Genomic DNA, 19,871 nt, shown 5'->3' with positions numbered 1-19,871 from the left:
GGAAGCAAGAGCCATGCTTGTGTTGGATATGACTTGGTATGACAATGATTCTTTAATAAGAATTCGGTACACTATTATGGGTTATGTCCATAGCTAAAGTAACTAATTGTTGTAGTCTCAAGATATTGGTCGTGATGCTCGTAGAGATGAAATCTTTATTGCAACACACACCCACAAAGATGGAACTTCTTGTCAAGAAGCTGCTTCAACCATTGTAAGTATGTGTACATTGTTGTTGCCTACTAGCAAATACTATGTAATACTTACTGATGTCTATATGCAATATATTTATTGATTTACAGAATCAGCTAAAGGAAGTGGCAACAAACAACCCAGAACTGAAACATAAATCTATCCAAGAAGGTGACTTGTATTCACACGTTTGTGGAGAAAAGGAGCCCAGAGGGCGTGTTCGTGTTGTGGGACTAGGACCAACTCCTCAAGATATTGGCACACCTGGAGCTAAGAATTACATATCAACTAGGATGCAGATTGCAATTGAAGGTCGTCGGCAAGCAGCCAAGCAAGTTGAAGTCCTAACAGATCGTGTAGACCAACTGCAGCAAGAACTAAATGAGATGAAGCAATTGATGCTTGTAGTACAGGGATCTAACTCGCATCATGGATCATATTCTCAAAATCCCACTGTGAGTACTTGCTAACCTCTTTCATCAACTTTTTTGTTGACAATTCCATCACAATGAATTATTTCAATTTGGTTTGTGACAGAATTTAAGGCGTGAACAAGAATTTGGTGGCAATGAAGAACAAGATCATCATAACTCTGAGGGTGACTTTGCCTCGGCAGAGAATCATGATTCAAATGATGATGGAACCATTGGTGCTCGTAGGCAAGTTCCAGCCCCAAGAATAAGTGCACAAAGTAATTACTCTACTGCATTGGGTGGAAAACCATCTCATCATGATCCTGAGTTTAAGGTATTTTGCGTCATGCTCTTTACTTATATAATAATACTAGCAGTGCTGACTTTATTTCTTAATTTTGTGTATCCATGGTGTTCAGGCTGGAGTAGATGTAATACTGTATGATATTCTTACATCTAGTCCTGTTGCTAAGGCAACAATTGTGTCAACGCACCCGTACTCGATGGTGGGACAAGCCCCTCTTGGTAAGAATTATTGTGAGGTTCTCATTGATATTGTGCTCAAAAGGAATGCTGTGCTACCACGTCCATATGATGATATTGGGACTATGGCTGAAGCTCACATGACGTGCATTGCATGGCCATATGTAAAGGTAATATCCTAAGCTAAATCCTATTTGAATTTTTTCCACTATTCATGAAATATTGACTGGTTGTTTCTCTTAGATGAAGGTACACAAGAAGACATCAAAGACTAACCAGCAAGCAGGTACACAATAGAGTCCCTTTTCTTTTTGCTGTATTTCCCATAGAACCACTGAACCAGCGGCATGATCATGTATTTATATTAGGGCAAATAACCTCACTTGAAACAACTAGTGATCACTCAACAGTTTACCTTGTGAGTGATAGGAACAATATACAAAATGCTGAATCAGTACTACAAACTTTTTTTTCATGAGTGTTTTATAAATTGCATGGCAATTTGAGTGTGGAACCATGAAAACATTCATAGACATGATCACTTAACTGAACACTTCTTGGTGACAAGTGAAATGCCATTGTATCTGCAATGATTAGTTCATTTGAGTCCTCTCCATGAGGGTTATACTTAACATTGTATCTGCAAGGTATTGTGGTCTATTGGACCTTGGTACTCCCATCACTGACTGTCCTGTTTGTAGGTGTGTCTACATTTTTGCATAGCATGTAATGTTTTGTCATTATTGGGGCATCTGAATCTGTACAGTTCATTGATTATAGCATTGGATGTTAGCTTACATATATTGATGATAGTAGATCTGAAGTCTATCAATATAGTATTCCCTTATTCTGAAGTCGACCACCTGTTTTTTTTCCAATTCACCTTTCCCCATTTCAGCTGCAAACATATATATGTTGTTTCGTTGTGGTTACCACAAGTGAGGCAGACACTGAATCTTGGCTATCATGTTTCACATGGTGTTTTGTTGGGCTATCATGTGCTGCTTCTATGAAAAAAATAGTCCATGGAACTGTTAGATGAAAAAAATTGGGCTTTCACATATGGTGGCAGTATCTTCTATACTGTTTACATTTTTTATTTCAGCAAAGGGAATGTGATATTGTGGACTGAAGCATAGCTTTCCTTATTTTGCAGGCAACCATAAAAAGGGCTAGCAGAGGTGCTGTAAAAAAAACCAAGAACCTACAAGAACCATAAAAGAGATGATTTGTATTGTTTTTGGGACCTCGATACACCTACAAGAACCTTAGTTGCATCTAAGTTATGTAATTATTGCTATGTACTTGAAGAACTCCATTATATCTAAGTTGGACATTTATGTAATAGCTATTTGAGCTGATGGACAACTGCTATTTGTATCAGAATACTGCTATTGTGATACTGGTACTTGAAGGCTACTTGATGGATGAATAATAGTTATGAATAGTTTAATATTGTGTTATGCATGTGTGTAACTTACTAAAAGTGATAATCTGTGTTGCAAAATTTGGAGTGGTATTCATCCATGTATGTTGCAAATTTAATTTGAGGTATGGTTCATAAAATGGATGCTAATAGGTAATTAGTATATTTTTTTGTGTGGATTACCGACTGATTGCTTGTAAGTTATTGTGCTAGCCATCTATACATTAATTGTCGGCAAATCTATAACACAATGATATGCTATCTGTTGGGAATCTTCTTAAGTGTCGGTAAATGCCCATCTATTGGTAAAACTATATGTCGGTAAATATGTAGCAACACTATCAGTCTATCTGTCAGCACATATTTATCTGTCGGGAAAGACCTTTGCCGGCAGCACTTGGCCTGACAGACCTTATCTGTCGGGAAAAGTTTTGCTGACAAATAATTTGACAGCATATAGGTCCTTTCCTGACAGATATGTAGTAAGCAAACTAGGGGCATGGTGTAGTGTAGTTTAGTAAAACTAATTTGGTAACATTAATAAAAATATTATTATATGTGTCTATAAACTTAGTCAAACTTAATGACCAAAGTCAAAATATCTTATAACCTGAAACGGATGGAGTAATATATTGACCAGAGAGGTAACATAACAATATTGACTAGAGAGGTAACATAACAGCTCACAACTTAGCTTTAATTAAGAGGTATGTGAAGACAAGGATCATATGTTCGTTACACTGCATGAAGCTAGGATGGATGAAGAATAACAATTTGATAAAAAAGAATTATGATTTAAAATTAAATTAAGCTATCCAGATCGTTTATTCTTCCTCACCAGCTTGTGGCCGGTTGCCCGGTTTTATTAATTATAGCACTATCTAGTTAAAGCACTGGTCCCATGTCGTTGAACGTTCAAAATGTATGTATTTGCATGCATTGGGCAAGCGTGCCTAGTTTTTCATGTATATATAGTATACTCCTATATATTTAACCAAATTAAGTGAAACTTGTCTTAGAATGTGATACGCTATAAGAAAAGCATTTTGGTAGCACCTCAAATTTATTTTTAAAGGCAGACTAAGAAAAAACCCCACTTTGTAGAAATAGACAGTCGTATTAGCATAACCATGTATAAAAACAACTCTATTTATACATACGGCCCTCTAAAAATATTGCTTATAAAAATAATTTTATATGCGGGCTCCTAGAATATTAGACTTTCCCTCTTTCTCCTTCTCCTTTAGAGTTATCCTCTCTACTTCTCTCCATCAAAGAGATCCAGAGAAGGGTGGTGGCGATAGCGCTCCAGGATACTAGTGACAGCATCGGCTGCAAAGCGAAGATGGGGAGGTGGCAGCGGCAGCAAAGGGGAGATGTGGATGGTGGTGGAGGAGATGGATATGGTGCCGGTAGTGATTGGGAGATTATGATCCACCAGCAGTGGTGAAGGAAGTGGATCCGATGGGGGTGATGCATGGCTTGTGACCATGAGATTCCTGCATCTGGTACATCAGCTCCACATAGGCTGCTTCCCTTTTTTGCTTGTGAATTTAGGTTGGATTTGTGAATACAAAATTTTATGGAGCAACTTGATTTTCAATTATGATGAATTGGTCTTCCTTTTTTGCTTTATTTGTTGTTTGATCTACGAAAATTGGTGCGGCATGCGGAGAGCAATGGGATGTGGGGGATAATCTTTTCCCCTTTTTTTTCATTGAAAATCATTTTCCCAGTCGGTTGACTTAACCTGGCCGTCTATGAAAATCGATTTTAACGAGCGATAATGGCATGTCTATGAAGATGGTGGATTAAATTTTTACATGGCTTTGGTAGCAGGCGGGGCGGGGTGCGCGCTGACCTGCAAAAGAAGTATTTTGGCCGTTAGGAAAAAACGTGTTTCGTAGTAGTGATATGATCAATTCTACTGATTCAGATAGAAACTTGTTTTGTACGTGATTGTAATGATTTACTAGTAGCATTTCTTGATAACTTTCCCGGACCAGGGGAAAAAATATAGAGATTTTTAGCAGACATTTATTCGTACTAGTATCATACGGTACGAGAAATATATGTACAAATTAAAACACAACGGTACGTACCTATAATATGAACAAACGATGGTCCTTTGATTAATTAACTCCATTATTTCACGTGTGATCGATCATAGCTAGCTAACATGTACGCATGCATGCAAAGCTATAAATTAATGTATAGCCGCCGTGGAATGATTAGAAAAGAAACGAAGCTTTACTTGGCCTTTGCAAGACATGACAGTGACGTTTTCTGCCTCTTGCATATTGTCCTGTCCAAGCAAAGCTAAACCTATAGCTGTGAGATTGGGCCAAAAGGTATTATCCATAAATACTATGCATGATGTAATAAGTTTTATCTTAAACATATATATTATCATGTTCACTCCCAAAAACATATTAGTAAATGCATGTGGTTGTGATATGTTCGTTGCAAAGAATTGGACTGCTCCTTGTCTAGAGGAGATAAGATAAACAACACGTACCACTAGCTATAGATTAACATATATCCATATATTATTAGTTTCTTAAAATTAAAGAAAAGCAAATTAAGGAAAAAACCAGTAGGTACACTACCCAACACACGAATAATACATGTCGTATTATTTGCAAGTATCTGCACAAGTAGTCATCTGGTCATAGTCAGGTCTCAGTCTAGAGGAGACCAAGTTTGACAACTCTGTAGACTAGCATTATTGCCAAGCCATTTGGATTACATATACTTATCCTTCACATATTCTACCATGTCAACCGATAACGATGCACAAAAATACGAACAGCAACTTGATGCGTAACAATAAATAAGTAAAAACGACGAGAGTAAATGTAATACTCCTCCGTTTCAAAATGTTTGACGCCATTAACTTTTTAGCACATGTTTGACTGTTCGTCTTATTCAAAAAATTTAAGTAATTATTAATTCTTTTTCTATCATTTGATTCATTGTTAAATATATTTTTATGTAGGCATATAATTTTACATATTTCACAAAAGTTTTTGAATAAGACGAATGGTCAAACATGTGCTAACAAGTCAACGGTGTCAAACATTTCGAATAGTAGGGAGTAATTAGTTTGGCTAGCTAGCTGCCCCAGCTGCCTAGCTAAATGATCAAATAATGGATCGGCAACACACAGTACACTTGGGCAGCTATAAATCAGGAGAGGCGCTGTGTGTTAGCTCGTGGAAAACACACGACACGACCGTATAGGAGTAGTCGTGTAGCAGCTAGCTAGCTAGCAATGGCGGCTTCTTCTTCTTCTTCTTCCTCTCTGGCGGTGGTGGTGGTGGTGGCGGCAGTGGCGCTGGTCGCCGGCGGCGGCGCCGCGGTGGCGCAGCTGTGCGAGGAGTACTACGACTGCACGTGCCCCGACGCGTACGACATCGTGCGGCGGGTGCTGATCGATGCGCACCGGAGCGACGCCCGGATCTTCGCGAGCCTGATCCGGCTCCATTTCCACGACTGCTTCGTGCAGGGGTGCGACGCGTCGCTGCTGCTGGACAGCGTCCCCGGGATGCCGTCGGAGAAGACGTCGCCGCCCAACAACAACTCCGCGAGGGGATTCCCCGTCGTCGACGACGTCAAGGCCGCGCTCGAGGACGCCTGCCCCGGCGTTGTCTCCTGCGCCGACATCCTCGCCCTCGCCGCCGAGATCTCCGTCGAGCTGGTAATTTTCATTAACTTCATTTATTATTACCATGGTAATTTTATCATCATTATAAAAGTATTGAGAGTTACCTTATAATTTTCTAGTATGAAACTTAGTATCTCGGGTAGATAACATCTTGAGGTAGTAGAAGTTTTAACGTAAAATTTAGATATCTTCACATATTTCTTGAGCCCAATAAAAACTACTAACTACAGCACAGGACGTAATAGTAGCTCGTTACAGACAGAAGTACGTGATTAACATGCATGCTTAATTGTATGGATTCGATGGTATCCAATCATATTAGCTACGTGGGAATATCATCATAATATGCGGCATGGTTGCACAATACAGTGTGTGATATGGTTGGGCCGATCGATGATTATTGGTAGTTTGTACGTGTCTCTCGAATTAATTAAGTGCTTGCAAGATGCATCTATCCTTCCTCCAACTCAAAATATAAAGGATTTTGGATGAATATGATATATCCTAATACTAAAAATCTAGATATTCTCTATCCAGATTTATAGTACTAGAGTACTAAGATGTGTTATATTTACACAAAATCTTTTATATTTTGAGACGGAGAAAGTAACTCTATAGACAGGTCTAGGAACCATAATGAAGAAACAAATTGGAGTGCTGTCTAGCAGTCGTACCACCTTTTCATTCAACAGTGATTTGACAGGCCCGTCGTCGGTGCTTGCATGCATGCATATGTATGCCGCCGTATATATATTTCATCATATCATTGGATAATCTTAATTACATTTTACGGCTCACGCCAACCTTATCTGTAAACTATTACACATGCTAACAACAAAGCCACACTTAATTATCCAAGGAAAGGAAGACATGTAGAGCTAGCTACTATATACATGTACAGTTTGTGTATAATATATATGGACAACATTACGACAGGACAAAGTAAGTATCAGCATCAACATATACATACATACATACATATATATATATATATATACTATTATAAAAATTGAAGATGTTTTTGCCGCTACTTTGATACGTCATCTGTGTATGAGTCGGTTTTAAGTTCGTTCGCTTGTGGAAATATATACCCATATTTGAGTTGGTTTTTAAGTCCATTTGCTATTAGAAATACAGAAGGATCGCTTGTGGAAATACATATTTGTAGTTGAGTTGGTTTTAAGTTCGTTCACTTTTGGCGATACATAATGAGTTGTATAAGAAATCTCTTAAAAAACTCGTATACTAACTTAAGACGAACAGACTCTTAATTACAGCTCATGATTTTTTAAATATATATATATATATATCCAAGCGAATTTCCACGGTGAATTTCATCTTAACTAAACCATATAAAAATAATAAATTTAAAATAACCTTCACCCGTTGCAACGCACGGGTATTTTTTCTAGTATATATATATATATATATATATATAGCGCGCGCGCGCCACACACACAAGACGACGATCGATCGACACTGTTGTACTGAAACCAATCTTGTCGTGTGCACCATGCATGCTGCATGCACTACAAAACATCATATCTAAGATATATAGCATATAGGGTTCACAAGTGCAACTCATCGATGAATAATTGAATTGAGCGTACAAGTAATAATTTTTGGACGACATGGATCGATCTCTCTTTGTCGGTCACAGTCAGGTGGGCCCGGGTGGGGAGTGCTGCTGGGGCGGCTCGACGGCAAGACCTCCGACTTCAATGGCTCCCTCAACCTGCCGGCCCCCACCGACAACCTCACCGTCCTCCGCCAAAAGTTCGCCGCCCTCAACCTCAACGACGTCGACCTCGTCGCCCTCTCAGGTACTCGTATCACTTCTCCGGCGAACTCAATTTCAGTTCTGCCGTCATGCCCGCCGGAGCTGACGACGACGACAATAATGCGAAATGCAGGTGGGCACACGTTCGGGAGGGTGCAGTGCCAGTTCGTGACGGACAGGCTGTACAACTTCAGCAACACGGGGAGGCCGGACCCCACCATGGACGCCGCCTACCGGAGCTTCCTGTCGCAGCGGTGCCCGCCCAACGGGCCGCCGGCGGCGCTCAACGACCTGGACCCGACGACGCCGGACACCTTCGACAACCACTACTACACCAACATCGAGGTCAACCGCGGCTTCCTCCAGTCGGACCAGGAGCTCAAGTCGGCGCCGGAGGCGACCGGGACGACGGCGCCCATCGTCGACCGCTTCGCCACCAGCCAGGCCGCCTTCTTCCGCAGCTTCGCGCAGTCCATGATCAACATGGGCAACCTCTCCCCTGTCACTGACCCTTCCCTGGGTGAGGTCCGGACCAACTGCAGAAGGGTCAATTAATTATCACTTCATGTATGACGTTGGTTAGTTTAAAATTGAAGTAACCAACGTCATCATGTCAAACATAATTAATTACGTATGTGTCGATTATTATTGTTGTTATTATTAGCAAAATGAGAGAGATTTATTTGTGCATAGTTAATTAAGCGCGCTTGCATTTGTGAGATATATTAGTAGTCCAGCTTAATTAATCAAGGAGAAAAGGATGGAAAAAAGAATGTACATGTGTTCAATTTGGATGTGTGATCAAGGATCTATTATGATCACGCGCATCCAGCTTAATAATTGGCCAATTGGTTACCAATGTAATTGTACGTACCATGATTGTGTTTGTTCCAAATTAAAGGTGCCATAAACGGTTTACATGTTTGATTCCATGTCCCACTTCACGTTTTATTTATTGTTACACTATATCATCAATAACTTTATATTGTCAGTCAAAACCAATATTAAGCTTATTATTTTCTGAAAAATAAAACAAAACCAAGGTTGCAAAATTACGATGTGTATTTATGTTTAAAAACTAAAAGCATTCGTTAAGAGATACGCATGGAGGAGGCTTGCACCCTTACTTATGTTTTAACATTCTCTTTTTAATAACAAGTGCAGTATTTTTCTTTTAGAGAAAAGGCATCACGCCCAGCTTTACTTAAAAGCATACTACTCCATTCCAAAGAAAACACAATCCTAATCTGTCAGATTTATTGCTAGGAATGGTCTTTTTTTAGACAGATAGGGTAAGAGATAACAAATGCAGTATTACTTCCGGTTTTCCTACCAACTAAGGATAATGCACACAGTCAAGCTGCTCACAGGTGGATGCCTCATTCATATGGTTGGGGCAACTCCAACACGAGCCCGACGCCAGACACTGGAACTGGTCTTAATGGCTTGCCCGACGCCGGACACGAAATCAGGTGTATGCGAGACCTCCTGTTATCCATGCGAACCGATCCATCGGCATCCAGAACGCGATTTCTCGCTAAACATCAATGCGAAGCTTCGGGGCAAACACCGTCGATCGGGATCACAGTATCACCGGTGGAGAAACCATCTTTAGTCAGTCGACCCAAATCCACAATAGTCCCGGTTTATAAGCGTAACAGGACTAGATGATATTTATTCCCAGTTGGGGTTGTCTATATGTCAGACCGTGTCAGGCGGCTAGGATCTTTAGTCTCGGTTGGTATCTTACTTTATTCCCGATTGGTGTTACTAACCGGGAATAAAAATCAACACGTACTATATAATCCCTATTACTTATCCTCTTTTCCCGTCCACACAACGAACTCTTTCTCTATCTCTTTTTTCCTCTCTAACTCCCTATCCTTATCCTTTCTTCTTCCTTCTTCCTTAGTTCTTCTTCTTCCTTAGCCTGCTTGGATCGGAGCGAGAGAGGCCAGCTGCTTGGATCGGAGCGAGAGAAGGCCGGGTGGCAGCCAGCGTGGTGGTGCGGCGGCCAGCGGCCGGCGCGGAGGGGAAGCCGGCGCGATGGTGGGCAGCAGCGTGGAGGACCGCGGCAGCGGCGTGGGGGCCGGCCGGCGCTGAGGGGAGGTGGCGCGGAGGGCCGCGGCAGCGGCGCGGCGTCGGGGGCCGGCCGGCGTGGAGAGGAGGCGGCGCGGCGGCTCGGTGGTGGCCGGCCGGCCGGCGTGGAGGCTAGGCGGCAGCGGCCGGCCGGCTCCTCTGTTTTTTTTTTAAGAATTTATGATTTATTGCAGGATCATGTGATGAATTTGATTTGTGTATGATGTGAACTTGTGATGTATTTGTGATGAATTTTGTAGAAACTTGTGATGTAATTTGATTTGTGTGTAATTTTTTTTAAGATTTGTGATGTAATTTTTTAGAACTTTAAAATTTGTGACGTGGACTTGGGATCTTACTTCGATTTGGGATATGCATACCACCCATATTCGGGAGAAAATAAAAAAAGATATGCATACCACCTAGATTCGGGAGAAAATTAAAAAGGAAAAAAAACCTGGCTATCCTCTTTAGTCCCGGTTGGTAACAACCGGGACTAAAGATACCCTATCTTTAGTAGATCCATCTTTAGTCCCGGTTATTTCAACCGGGACTAAAGATGCGCATCTTTAGTTTCGGATTGCTACTCTCGGTTGGAAACCCGGGACTAAAGAGGGTTCCCAACCGGAAGTAAAAAGGTTTTTTATTATGAAACCGATCTTCCGAAGGAGTCGGATTTGTAGCGACCATGAGGTAGGCGCCGTGATTGTGAGGATCACGGTACCGCCTCCTCCTTCTATTCTTCAGTTTTTTTAAGGATGAAGTAACCTTATACCAAATATGCATATATGTATCCTTATATGACTATCTTATTATGGATATAAACACAGTAGAGGGGTTGAGAGAAAAAGAAAGACTTGTAAGAGAGAGAAGGCAGCAGTGTACGGTTTATAGCCCCTCCACTTTCACGTTCCCTTGTGTAATGTGTTCGTGCGTGTTTATGTTCGTTTGTTGACAACGTGAAATGTAACACGCAGGAGGGGCTCCGCGACCACTTTTTCAATCGAACGCTACACGTAGTCGATTGATCAATTGTCACATCACATCGACCGGTTGGCGTAACAGTTTAGATCTTGGTAATCAGCTGGAGAGGTGTCGGTTGTGTCCTTGCAAGATTTAATTATCTCTGTTCAGAAAAGATTGCTATGGTCCAATCTAAAAAAAATTCCATATATATTAATTCCCATCTTTAATTGGAGTAATACTTGATAAGATTTTTTGGATGCGCTGCCATATATTATTATATTCGATATTAATTGCTGATGACTTGTTCGGTGTACTAATGCTTTTGAGTGCACACAACTCTTCCTGTCCTTCGCGCCATTCTCAGCCCAATGATTAGGATGGTGTCCATAGTATTAAATAAGCTGTCACATAGAATAAAAAATAATGTGGCAAGTGAATAAATGAGGAAAGAGGAGGAAACCATGTCTTGCATAAGTCATGGTTTCTACACAACTTTCAAGACATCATGTGAGATAAGTAGCATTAAATTTAAGTATAAAATAGTGATGTTTGCATTGAAAGAGTAGTGTCTAGTACTAATTTCTTGATGATGTGGAGTTTATGAAAACTATGTCTAGTGTCTTGGGTTGGAAATGGCCTCATGCATGCGTGACAACTAGTAAGCTGATTCGACGGTTACACAATGCTTCATTGCTTTTCCTAATTGGTTTATTATACGCACATTGTGAATTTGCGTGGTGAGAATAATATAGATATCTTATCCGTAGATGTTGTCTAGCAGCCTGCCTAAGGTTTTGGCATTAATTAATAGTACATGGAAGACGGCATATGTTGTATTTGTTATGTGAGGCCATGCATACATGGTCAGTAAATTATACAATGAAAAATTGACAGTATTTATGACGCCTCATTTGTGGGAGTGTTGTTTTATATATAGCTGATCAGTTTGTGAAAAAAACTACAGTATATCTTGGGTTTGGGTGATGCGTTTTGCTAGTGTGTGTTAGGTGCTCTGGTTAAATAGGACTGACTGGGTTTTTTCAGATATTTTGGTCAAGTCCCCTTTGCAGGTCACTTATAAGTCTCTGTCTTTTATTCAGCGGTGGTGTATTCTGCTAATTTGGGCTTTCTATCAAAGCTGGGTCAATGAAAATTTGATCTGTTTTAAAAAAAAACTATTATCGATACAGATGTTTTATCCATTAACGTTGAAGTTCAATTCTAATCAACAGCAAGAATCGGGATTGTGTTCAGTGAGGAGGCTTGGTCTAGTCAAGGATGGCGAATGATAAAGTTGTGTTGAAAACAAGGCATATGGTAAAGAAATACCATGTGCAAAGACTTTATGTAATTGTCTTTATAAGTCAAATGTGCAACCACTATATCAACAAAGAAAAGGAGTAGAAAGAAAATAGCACATGACTGCAAGGAAAAAAAAATCCACTCTACAGGTTACATAGGATCTCTTAAATATAAAAATTTGTGTAAATAGTGTTTCTGGACAGTCTGAATGACGATTTAGTTCTACGTGACACACATGATAAGTTGACTTAGTTTTTATTTTACGTGGTATTTACATGGCGCTTACCATATAGAAAAAAATAAAGGGAACTTGGGATATTTCCTCTACCACTGGGGTGGCAGGGACCACTGCACTGCGGTAGGTAGGATGCCATGGGACGGAGGCGACCATGGTGACATTAGCGGTGGCTGCGGCCAGGAAGCAGCTGATGCAAATGCAAGTGTGCTGTATGCTACCTGCAATTTTAATTTTTTGCGGGTAGGGGGTTCACTGATTTTTATTTATTTATTTTTATTGTCACATAGGCACCATGTACATGTCACGTAAGCGCCATGTACATGTCACATAGGACAAATAATAAGTCTAGCATGTTACTTGTGTGCTAAGTAGGACTAATTAAACTGCTATGCAAATCACCGGACTCAATTTTTACTGGTTTTGATAGGTTTGGGCCTAAACTGCTACATGGTTTTACGATTGATTTACATAAAGTAGACTTTCTCGTCACTATAATGCGGCGTGCATGTGGGCTGGTTGTTTTAGTTGGGCTGTGGGATGGCCGGTCTGATAAAACACAGCTCAAGGTCCAGCTTGCCGCATGATGGCCATTTTTTGTTTAGGAAAAGTCCCTCGGCCGTAAAACGAATAAAGAATCCCTCAACTTTGAAAACCAAATCAATTCATCTTTCTCGATGCGCGTTTTGTAAGTTGGTGCCGGCCTCATGTCTTGTCTGAGCTCTTCTATTTCTGCCAAAAATGAAATTTTGTCGATCTCCAACTGGGGGCCCCCAGATGGACCAGCATTGCCCTTCATTTGGATATGGGCTGATAGAGAGTACTGTATTCTTTAAGAACAACATTTGGCAGGTGGAAAAAAAATTCGTCACACGCCAAATTATACCTCTCCCCTCTTGTCCGTTGTGCAGGTAGGGCTGCATAGCTTTGGGAAAAACGAGTTCCCAGGGTTAATTATCAACAATTACAGCATCATCAACATGTGAGAGTCTTGTCTCTTGGACACAGATTATAGTTGCCTTTAGTTGCTCAATAAATTCTCTAACACAATCCCTTCTAGCTGCACCATTTAATCCTCTCTTTCCAGTTAAATATGTTGCAAATTGCTTGATCCATAGAATCAGGATACAACTTGAACATCATTTCTCTAACACAATCCCTTCTAGCTGCAGCATTTAAACCTCTCACCTTCCAGTTTATTATGTTGCAATTTGCTTGATCCATAGAATCAGGATGCGACTTGAACATCATCTGGTTCAGGGGGGTTCAGTTTGTTTGTGGTAAAACACGGCCAGGGTGCATCCTGGGAGAAACACTTCAAGCATTACTGCATTGGGGCAGCAGACTTGGTGCAGCAATACAGTGACAAGAAGCAGGTTGTGGGTATAAATACATGAGGGGTTGAGGCTAGAAGAAATCGACTTTTTGGGAGAGAAAAGTTAGTGTTTTCTTCGACGCTTCAATCCTAGTTAAAGAGTTGAGAGAGGAATGCTTTAGATGCACTTTGTAAACACATGTTGATGCAATAAAGTAGATCTACTTTTAAGAGTTTCATCGATACATGTTTTTCTATATCCCGACGGTTTGACTGGAGTTCATTGTACGGTCTAACTAGCAGGCAGTCACACCGGCGATAGGGAGGTGGTCCAACCGGCTCAAGGTGGTGGTCAGAACAGCCGGAGTACTGCGGTCAGACCGACATCAATCCAGCCGTGTGATCGGTGCAACTTTGTCAAGTTTAAGTGTTACTTTTATTTCCACTAAAAATGTGTTCCAGCCATTCATTCCCTCTGGTTAGCTTGGTTCTTGTATTCGATGCTACAGCGGCGAGAGGGCGCCAACTGAGGTGGCAAGGATGGTTGTCAGGGCTAAGGGAGCACATGGTTTCTCCGCTCTCCTGATGGAATGTTTTTGGAATTTGCTGCTACATTCAATGAAATAGGAAACGTCTTGTGATGATTTATTTTTTAAAAATAATTACTTTACTGCTCTATCTGTTTTATATTACAAGTCGTTTAATTTTTTTTCTAGTTAAACTTTTAAGCTTGGCCAACCTTAGATAAAAACATAGTAGTAATTTCGACATAAAACAAACATATTATCGAAATATATTCAATGTTATATTTAATAAAACTAATTTGATATTTCAGATATTACTAAACTTTTCTATAAGTTTGGTCAAACTTTATTAGTTTGACTAGAAAAAAATCAAACGACATATAATATGAACCGAGGGAGTAGATCTCTTCACGATGAATTGATGAAGTACAATAATAGAGATTACTACCTCCGTCTTTTAATGTCTGACACCGTTAACTTTTTATCAAAGTTTGACCATTCGTCTTATTCAAAATATTTATGCAAATATAAAAATATTTAAATCATGCTTAAAAAATATTTGATGATGAATCAAATATCAATAAAAACAAATGAATATTAGATAATCTATTATATTATTAAGATAGCCTTGAAAGGAGGCACCATGTTCGCTGTTGAGGCTAGAAATTCTCACGTTAATCGAAGAAAAAGAAAAAATATTGATCATTAGATTGTGATCGATCTAGATTTAAATGGTTAAGATTTAATAGTACTTTAAAAGTTTTGGAAACTTGTAATAGGTTTGACATATAAGAAATGGACATACGTATTAGAAACGGACAAGTACGTTAGTCCATTATTTACAAAGGTAGACTCACTTTTCCATGTCAGACTAGGTTTAGACATGGCTACAGCACAACAGTATGACACTGATACAATTCGTAAAGATAAAAGTTGACATAGGAATAAAAAACAGTCAATTTGTATTCGTTGCACATTATGTCACCCTAATTTCTATGGACCATTGTGATTTAAATATTCTCATGTAAATACCAGGCATCAATAAAATTCTCAACACAATATATAACTATTAGGAAACAATACAATCAACAACCGACAAAATAGAATTCTAATGATGATTAAAAGGAAGGACAACAGACGGGTCGTGAAGCAATCAGTCAAGGCGGTTGGCGGGACTTCTAGAAAGTAAAAAATAAACCCCAATTATAATCATATTTGATTTGTAAAATCTCAATGACAATATAAATGAGAGGCAGCAGGCAGGTCGTTTAGGAGTACAATGGCAAAGCTGCCGATGGTTGGTGGGACTTCTTGAAAGTAAAATATGAATTTCAACGATAGCTATGTTCAATTTTTTGAATTTCAATGATAATAAAGAGTAAGCGGCGAATGGGTCATAGAGGAGTATATTGGCAGCGTTTAACGGGATTTATAAAAATTATAAAAAATAAAACCCAACGAGACAATAAACTCCAAAAACTATAAGGTACAATTTTTAAAGATTCAGGCTTCTAAAACAGTAAACCCCCCCTAATGATAATCATGTTTGATTTTAAAATCTCAATGATAATAAAGAAGGGATGCAGCGGGTTAGCCGTAGAGGAGTATAGTGACAAAGTCGCTTACGTTTTGGCAGAACTTCTAGAAAGTAAACAATGAACCTAAACAATAATTATGTTCGATTTTTAAAATACCAATGACAATAGAGAGAAGAGGAAGTTGATGACCGTAGATAAGTATAATGACAACATTTGATGGGACTTCTAGAAACTATAAAAACGAAACCTAATAGGATAATAAACTCTAAAAACTATAACATCCAGTTTTTAAAGATTGAGAATGAATAGAAACAATGAAAAGGATATGACAGAAGTAAGGGGTAATAACTGGTGTGACTTTTAAAATATAAAATTAGAAGCATGGGGATGATAAGGTTTGGTCTTTCAAAGTTTTAAGATAACGAGATAACTATTTAATAAATTTTAAGTAAAATCATATTAAAAATAAATAATTTTGTGTGGGTGCTAGCCACGCAATTGTGCGGGCCACCCAGCTAGTTTTTTTTAATAAGACGAATGGTCTAGCGTATTTCAAAAAGTCAGTGGCGTAATACATTAAGAAATGGAGGGAGCACCTGGCTTGTTATTATACAGATAAGATAGGCTCATGAATTGTTTATGCGTGAACGATATATTGATAAATCTTATTGTAGATAAATGGCACAAATTGAGAGGGTACATGTTAACACCAGGCATAGTTTGTTTGATGGATTTATTTACTTATTATGATCTGAGAGGCATATATATTAGTAATAGGTAGTTCGCAGAGTTAATTAGGTGGTGGCGTTGAGCTTGGCTATTTCTTGATGGAAGGCGTCGGCATGGTGAGCTTTAACACAGCCTGACATCACCCTAGCTCCTTGTGGTGTGTTGTTGAGCATGAAGCAGATGGGCATTTTCTTGGAGAACACCTCCCTCTGCGGGTAGGTCATCACCCTCGCCGTCTTCCCGCTGCCGAAATCAACATCCTCGAATCCGATGTTCCGCCAGGATGACAGGATCAGCAGGCTCCCGTATCCATCCAGCCGATGGTCATCGGCGAGCTCCCGTAGCATCGTCATGTCGCCGCCACCGGTCATCTTGAGTTGCTCCGGTATCCGCTCCTTGGCGCGCCGTATGATGTCTACAATGTCGTTGATGTCGGCGTTCACCAACGCGCCGCTCTTCGCCACGGCCATGTGGCCCGTGGTACAGTTTCCGTAGTAGCCGTCCTTGGCGCCCAGGTACTTACGCGCATTCACCACGAAGAACAGCACGGCGGGGGCCTCTGGATTTGTCATCACCGCCCGGGTTCGGCACTGCCAAAGCACGGCGGCGACCGCCTCGAACACGGTGACGTTGGTCGTTCGTCCTCGGATGATGTGGTCCATCAACCTCGACGGGACGGTCACGTTGTTGAAGGTAAGGTCTGGTACCTTGTGCCTGTCTGCTAACTGCATGAAGGCCACGGTGAAGGGAGAAACGGCGTTGTTTTGGTCATCTAACCTGACCGGGGTGACGGACGGCGCCGATGGCAGGCCACGGGCGAGCTCGCCGACGGCTTGTATGAACTGTGCTATGCCGAAACCATCAGCCACGGCATGGTTCCATGTCACCCCGACGACGAAGCCTCCGCAGGACAGCGTGGTGACCTGCACCCACAGCAGACAGTGAGGTAGGTGGTCGTCGTCGGGCGTGCAGTTGAAGGCGAGCTGCTGCACCACCGCCGTCTCGGCGTCAGTGGGCTGGTTGTCGATGACACGCGTGAGCTCCTCCATGGTGCAGTCGGCGGACGCGGCCGCGAACGTCGCTCCGAGCTCCTCGCCGGTGCAGTCGATGTAAAAATCGCCGCCGTCGTCGTCGCAGGAAATGCGGCCGGCGAAAGGATAGTAGTGGACAAGTGCTTGAGCGAGACCTCTCTTGATGTATTCCGCCGTGGCCTGCATCTGAATGCAGGATGATCGGATGCCCTCATGGATATGGATGATGGGATGGTCGAACGCAAGCAGCACTGTGGTTGGCGTCATGGCACTAAGCTTGTCCATAGGCGACAGAACGATCTTGCTGCCGGAAGTCTTCACCGGCGGCAGCGTTGGCCGGACGACCACCGGCGCCGACTTGCTCACCACAATGCTCATACTTTCTCTATGTCTAGGCTCTAGCTCGCTCTGAGAATAAGTTAGGACAAGCATTACGGATCATGTATATATAGAACCATACATGCCGGAGTTAGCCCTTTTAAAGTGCTATCTTACCTCTATGCCGCCGTAAGAGAATCCCTCGCCGGCCACGGTTATATTGATACAAGATTTTTCCTATAATGTGGAAAAACAGAAGGTTGTATTGACGACAGATTTGCCTCTAATGTGGGAAAAACAGAAGGCCTAGCTGATCCTCTACACGGCTGTGTCATCAGTCTGCAGGTTAATATCCTAGACGACCCTCACGTTAGGAGGGGTTTTCGGCGCACTTGATGAAGGGCCGCTGCCCACCAATACGAGGGCCGCCGGTGCACCAGATGGACGGTCGCTGGCACTATGGATGGAATGAAGGCGGCGCGGGAGATGGCGAATGAAACGGCACGGACGGAGGATTGGAGGCGACCCAGTGGAAATCCTAAGCGGCGAAGTGACGGCGGCGTGTGCGAGCTAGCGTGAGAAAGAAAATGATGACGAGAGAAGGGGAAAAAAGGAAGCAGGCAGAAGAAAAAATGGTGCCAATAGAAAGAAATTAGCATGGACAGGTAAAAAAGTGGCGCGATGATCTAGTGTCATTGGGAGGGCGTACATGTTCCCAAGTTCTGGGTGGGATTGGCACTGCTTTTAGGTGTGGGTAAATTTTGGGACCTTGGCTGGGACTGGGAATCTGTTAGAGGCCTGATTTTGATATAAATCCTAAAATTTACATTTTAGAAAACCTGTTTAGGCCTCTCTTGTCTTTTCAAATCGATATTAACTGTTAACAGGTAATTGTTTTTTTAATTTAAAATTTATTTGCTTGTGTCTATTAAAAAAATGGCTTGAATGAAAAAGAGGAATACACGTAATAGCAAGTTTAATAGTAGATCAGCTAAATACTAGCTATAGCTCATCTGAAAATAATATCTAGCTAAATACTAGCTATAAGCACATCTGAAAATAATATCGTATATCTATATAATCTAATACTAAAAGTCCATTAAATCTTCTAAAAGCACTCATAAACCAACATGTGACACTCTTACAAATGCTCATATGCCATCACGCAGTACTCTAATAAATTAGAGAAACCTTACAAATCTATAAAAAAACATACAATCCTTGATTTTAATTTAATTAGTGGATCTTTTATATTTTAAATTATTAGATTAGATTTATTTAAATTACATCCAGCTAACCTCCCTTGAATTTTAGAAAACTGAATTGCTCCCGTGAGTAGTACTATGTAGTACGTAGCGTACGTAGTACTTCACGGAAAAAATGAGCAGAATACATATACGTACGTACTACTCATGGAAAAAGATGAACAAATAAAACGTACTTATACGATTTATGATTGAAAAAAAGAAGGATTAGCCCTCCACGGTACCACTTAATTGCTAAGAGAGAAACATACACATAAATACGTACTACCATTTCACTGGTGGAGAAACCATCTTTCGTCGCTCGGGCTATTTCCACAATAGTCCCGGTTGCAATAAAATCCGGGACTAAAGATGATCTCTAGTCCCGATTAAAAAGGGTAACGGGCATATTTGATCTTTAGTCCTGGTTGGTATCTTTAGTCCCGGTTCAAATGCTGTCAGGGCTTGTCAGGCCCCCACGGGATCTACCAACCAGGACTAAAGATCGTAACTTTAGTCCCGGTTAGTATTGATCCCGGTGATCTTTAGTACCGCTTGGTAACACCAACCGGGACTAAAGTCCCACCCCTTTATATATGTCTTCTTCCTCCTCCAGCCCGTGCAAGCTT

At 41.0% G+C, this 19,871-nt stretch overlaps 2 protein-coding genes across 3 annotated transcripts; one reads left to right on the top strand and one right to left on the bottom strand.

The window, feature by feature from the left end:
- Positions 1–5,709: 5,709 nt before the first annotated feature.
- Positions 5,710–8,893, top strand: LOC127785736 (peroxidase A2-like). Of its 2 annotated transcripts, XM_052313137.1 has the most exons (3): positions 5,714–6,214; positions 7,842–8,004; positions 8,095–8,893. In XM_052313137.1, the coding sequence occupies exons 1-3, from the start codon at positions 5,789–5,791 to the stop codon at positions 8,514–8,516; spliced, it is 1,011 nt and encodes a 336-aa protein (XP_052169097.1). In that variant the 5' UTR covers positions 5,714–5,788; the 3' UTR covers positions 8,517–8,893. The 2 variants fall into 2 exon arrangements, with proteins under 2 accessions (XP_052169096.1, XP_052169097.1); XM_052313136.1 differs by having other exon boundaries at positions 5,710–6,214; positions 7,842–8,893.
- Positions 8,894–16,518: 7,625 nt separating this feature from the next.
- Positions 16,519–18,327, bottom strand: LOC127786233 (acyl transferase 15-like). The gene is made up of 2 exons (XM_052313569.1): positions 18,176–18,327; positions 16,519–18,088 (listed from the first exon to the last, which is right to left on the bottom strand). Exon 2 carries the CDS (start codon positions 18,056–18,058, stop codon positions 16,715–16,717), a length of 1,344 nt encoding a protein of 447 aa, XP_052169529.1. The 5' UTR covers positions 18,059–18,088; positions 18,176–18,327; the 3' UTR covers positions 16,519–16,714.
- Positions 18,328–19,871: the final 1,544 nt, after the last annotated feature.

The sequence above is a fragment of the Oryza glaberrima genome, chromosome 10, assembly GCF_000147395.1.
Source record: "Oryza glaberrima chromosome 10, OglaRS2, whole genome shotgun sequence".
Lineage (NCBI taxonomy): Eukaryota > Viridiplantae > Streptophyta > Magnoliopsida > Poales > Poaceae > Oryza > Oryza glaberrima.
Note: the sequence above shows the minus strand (reverse complement) of the source record. Positions and strands in the feature narration are given on the sequence as shown.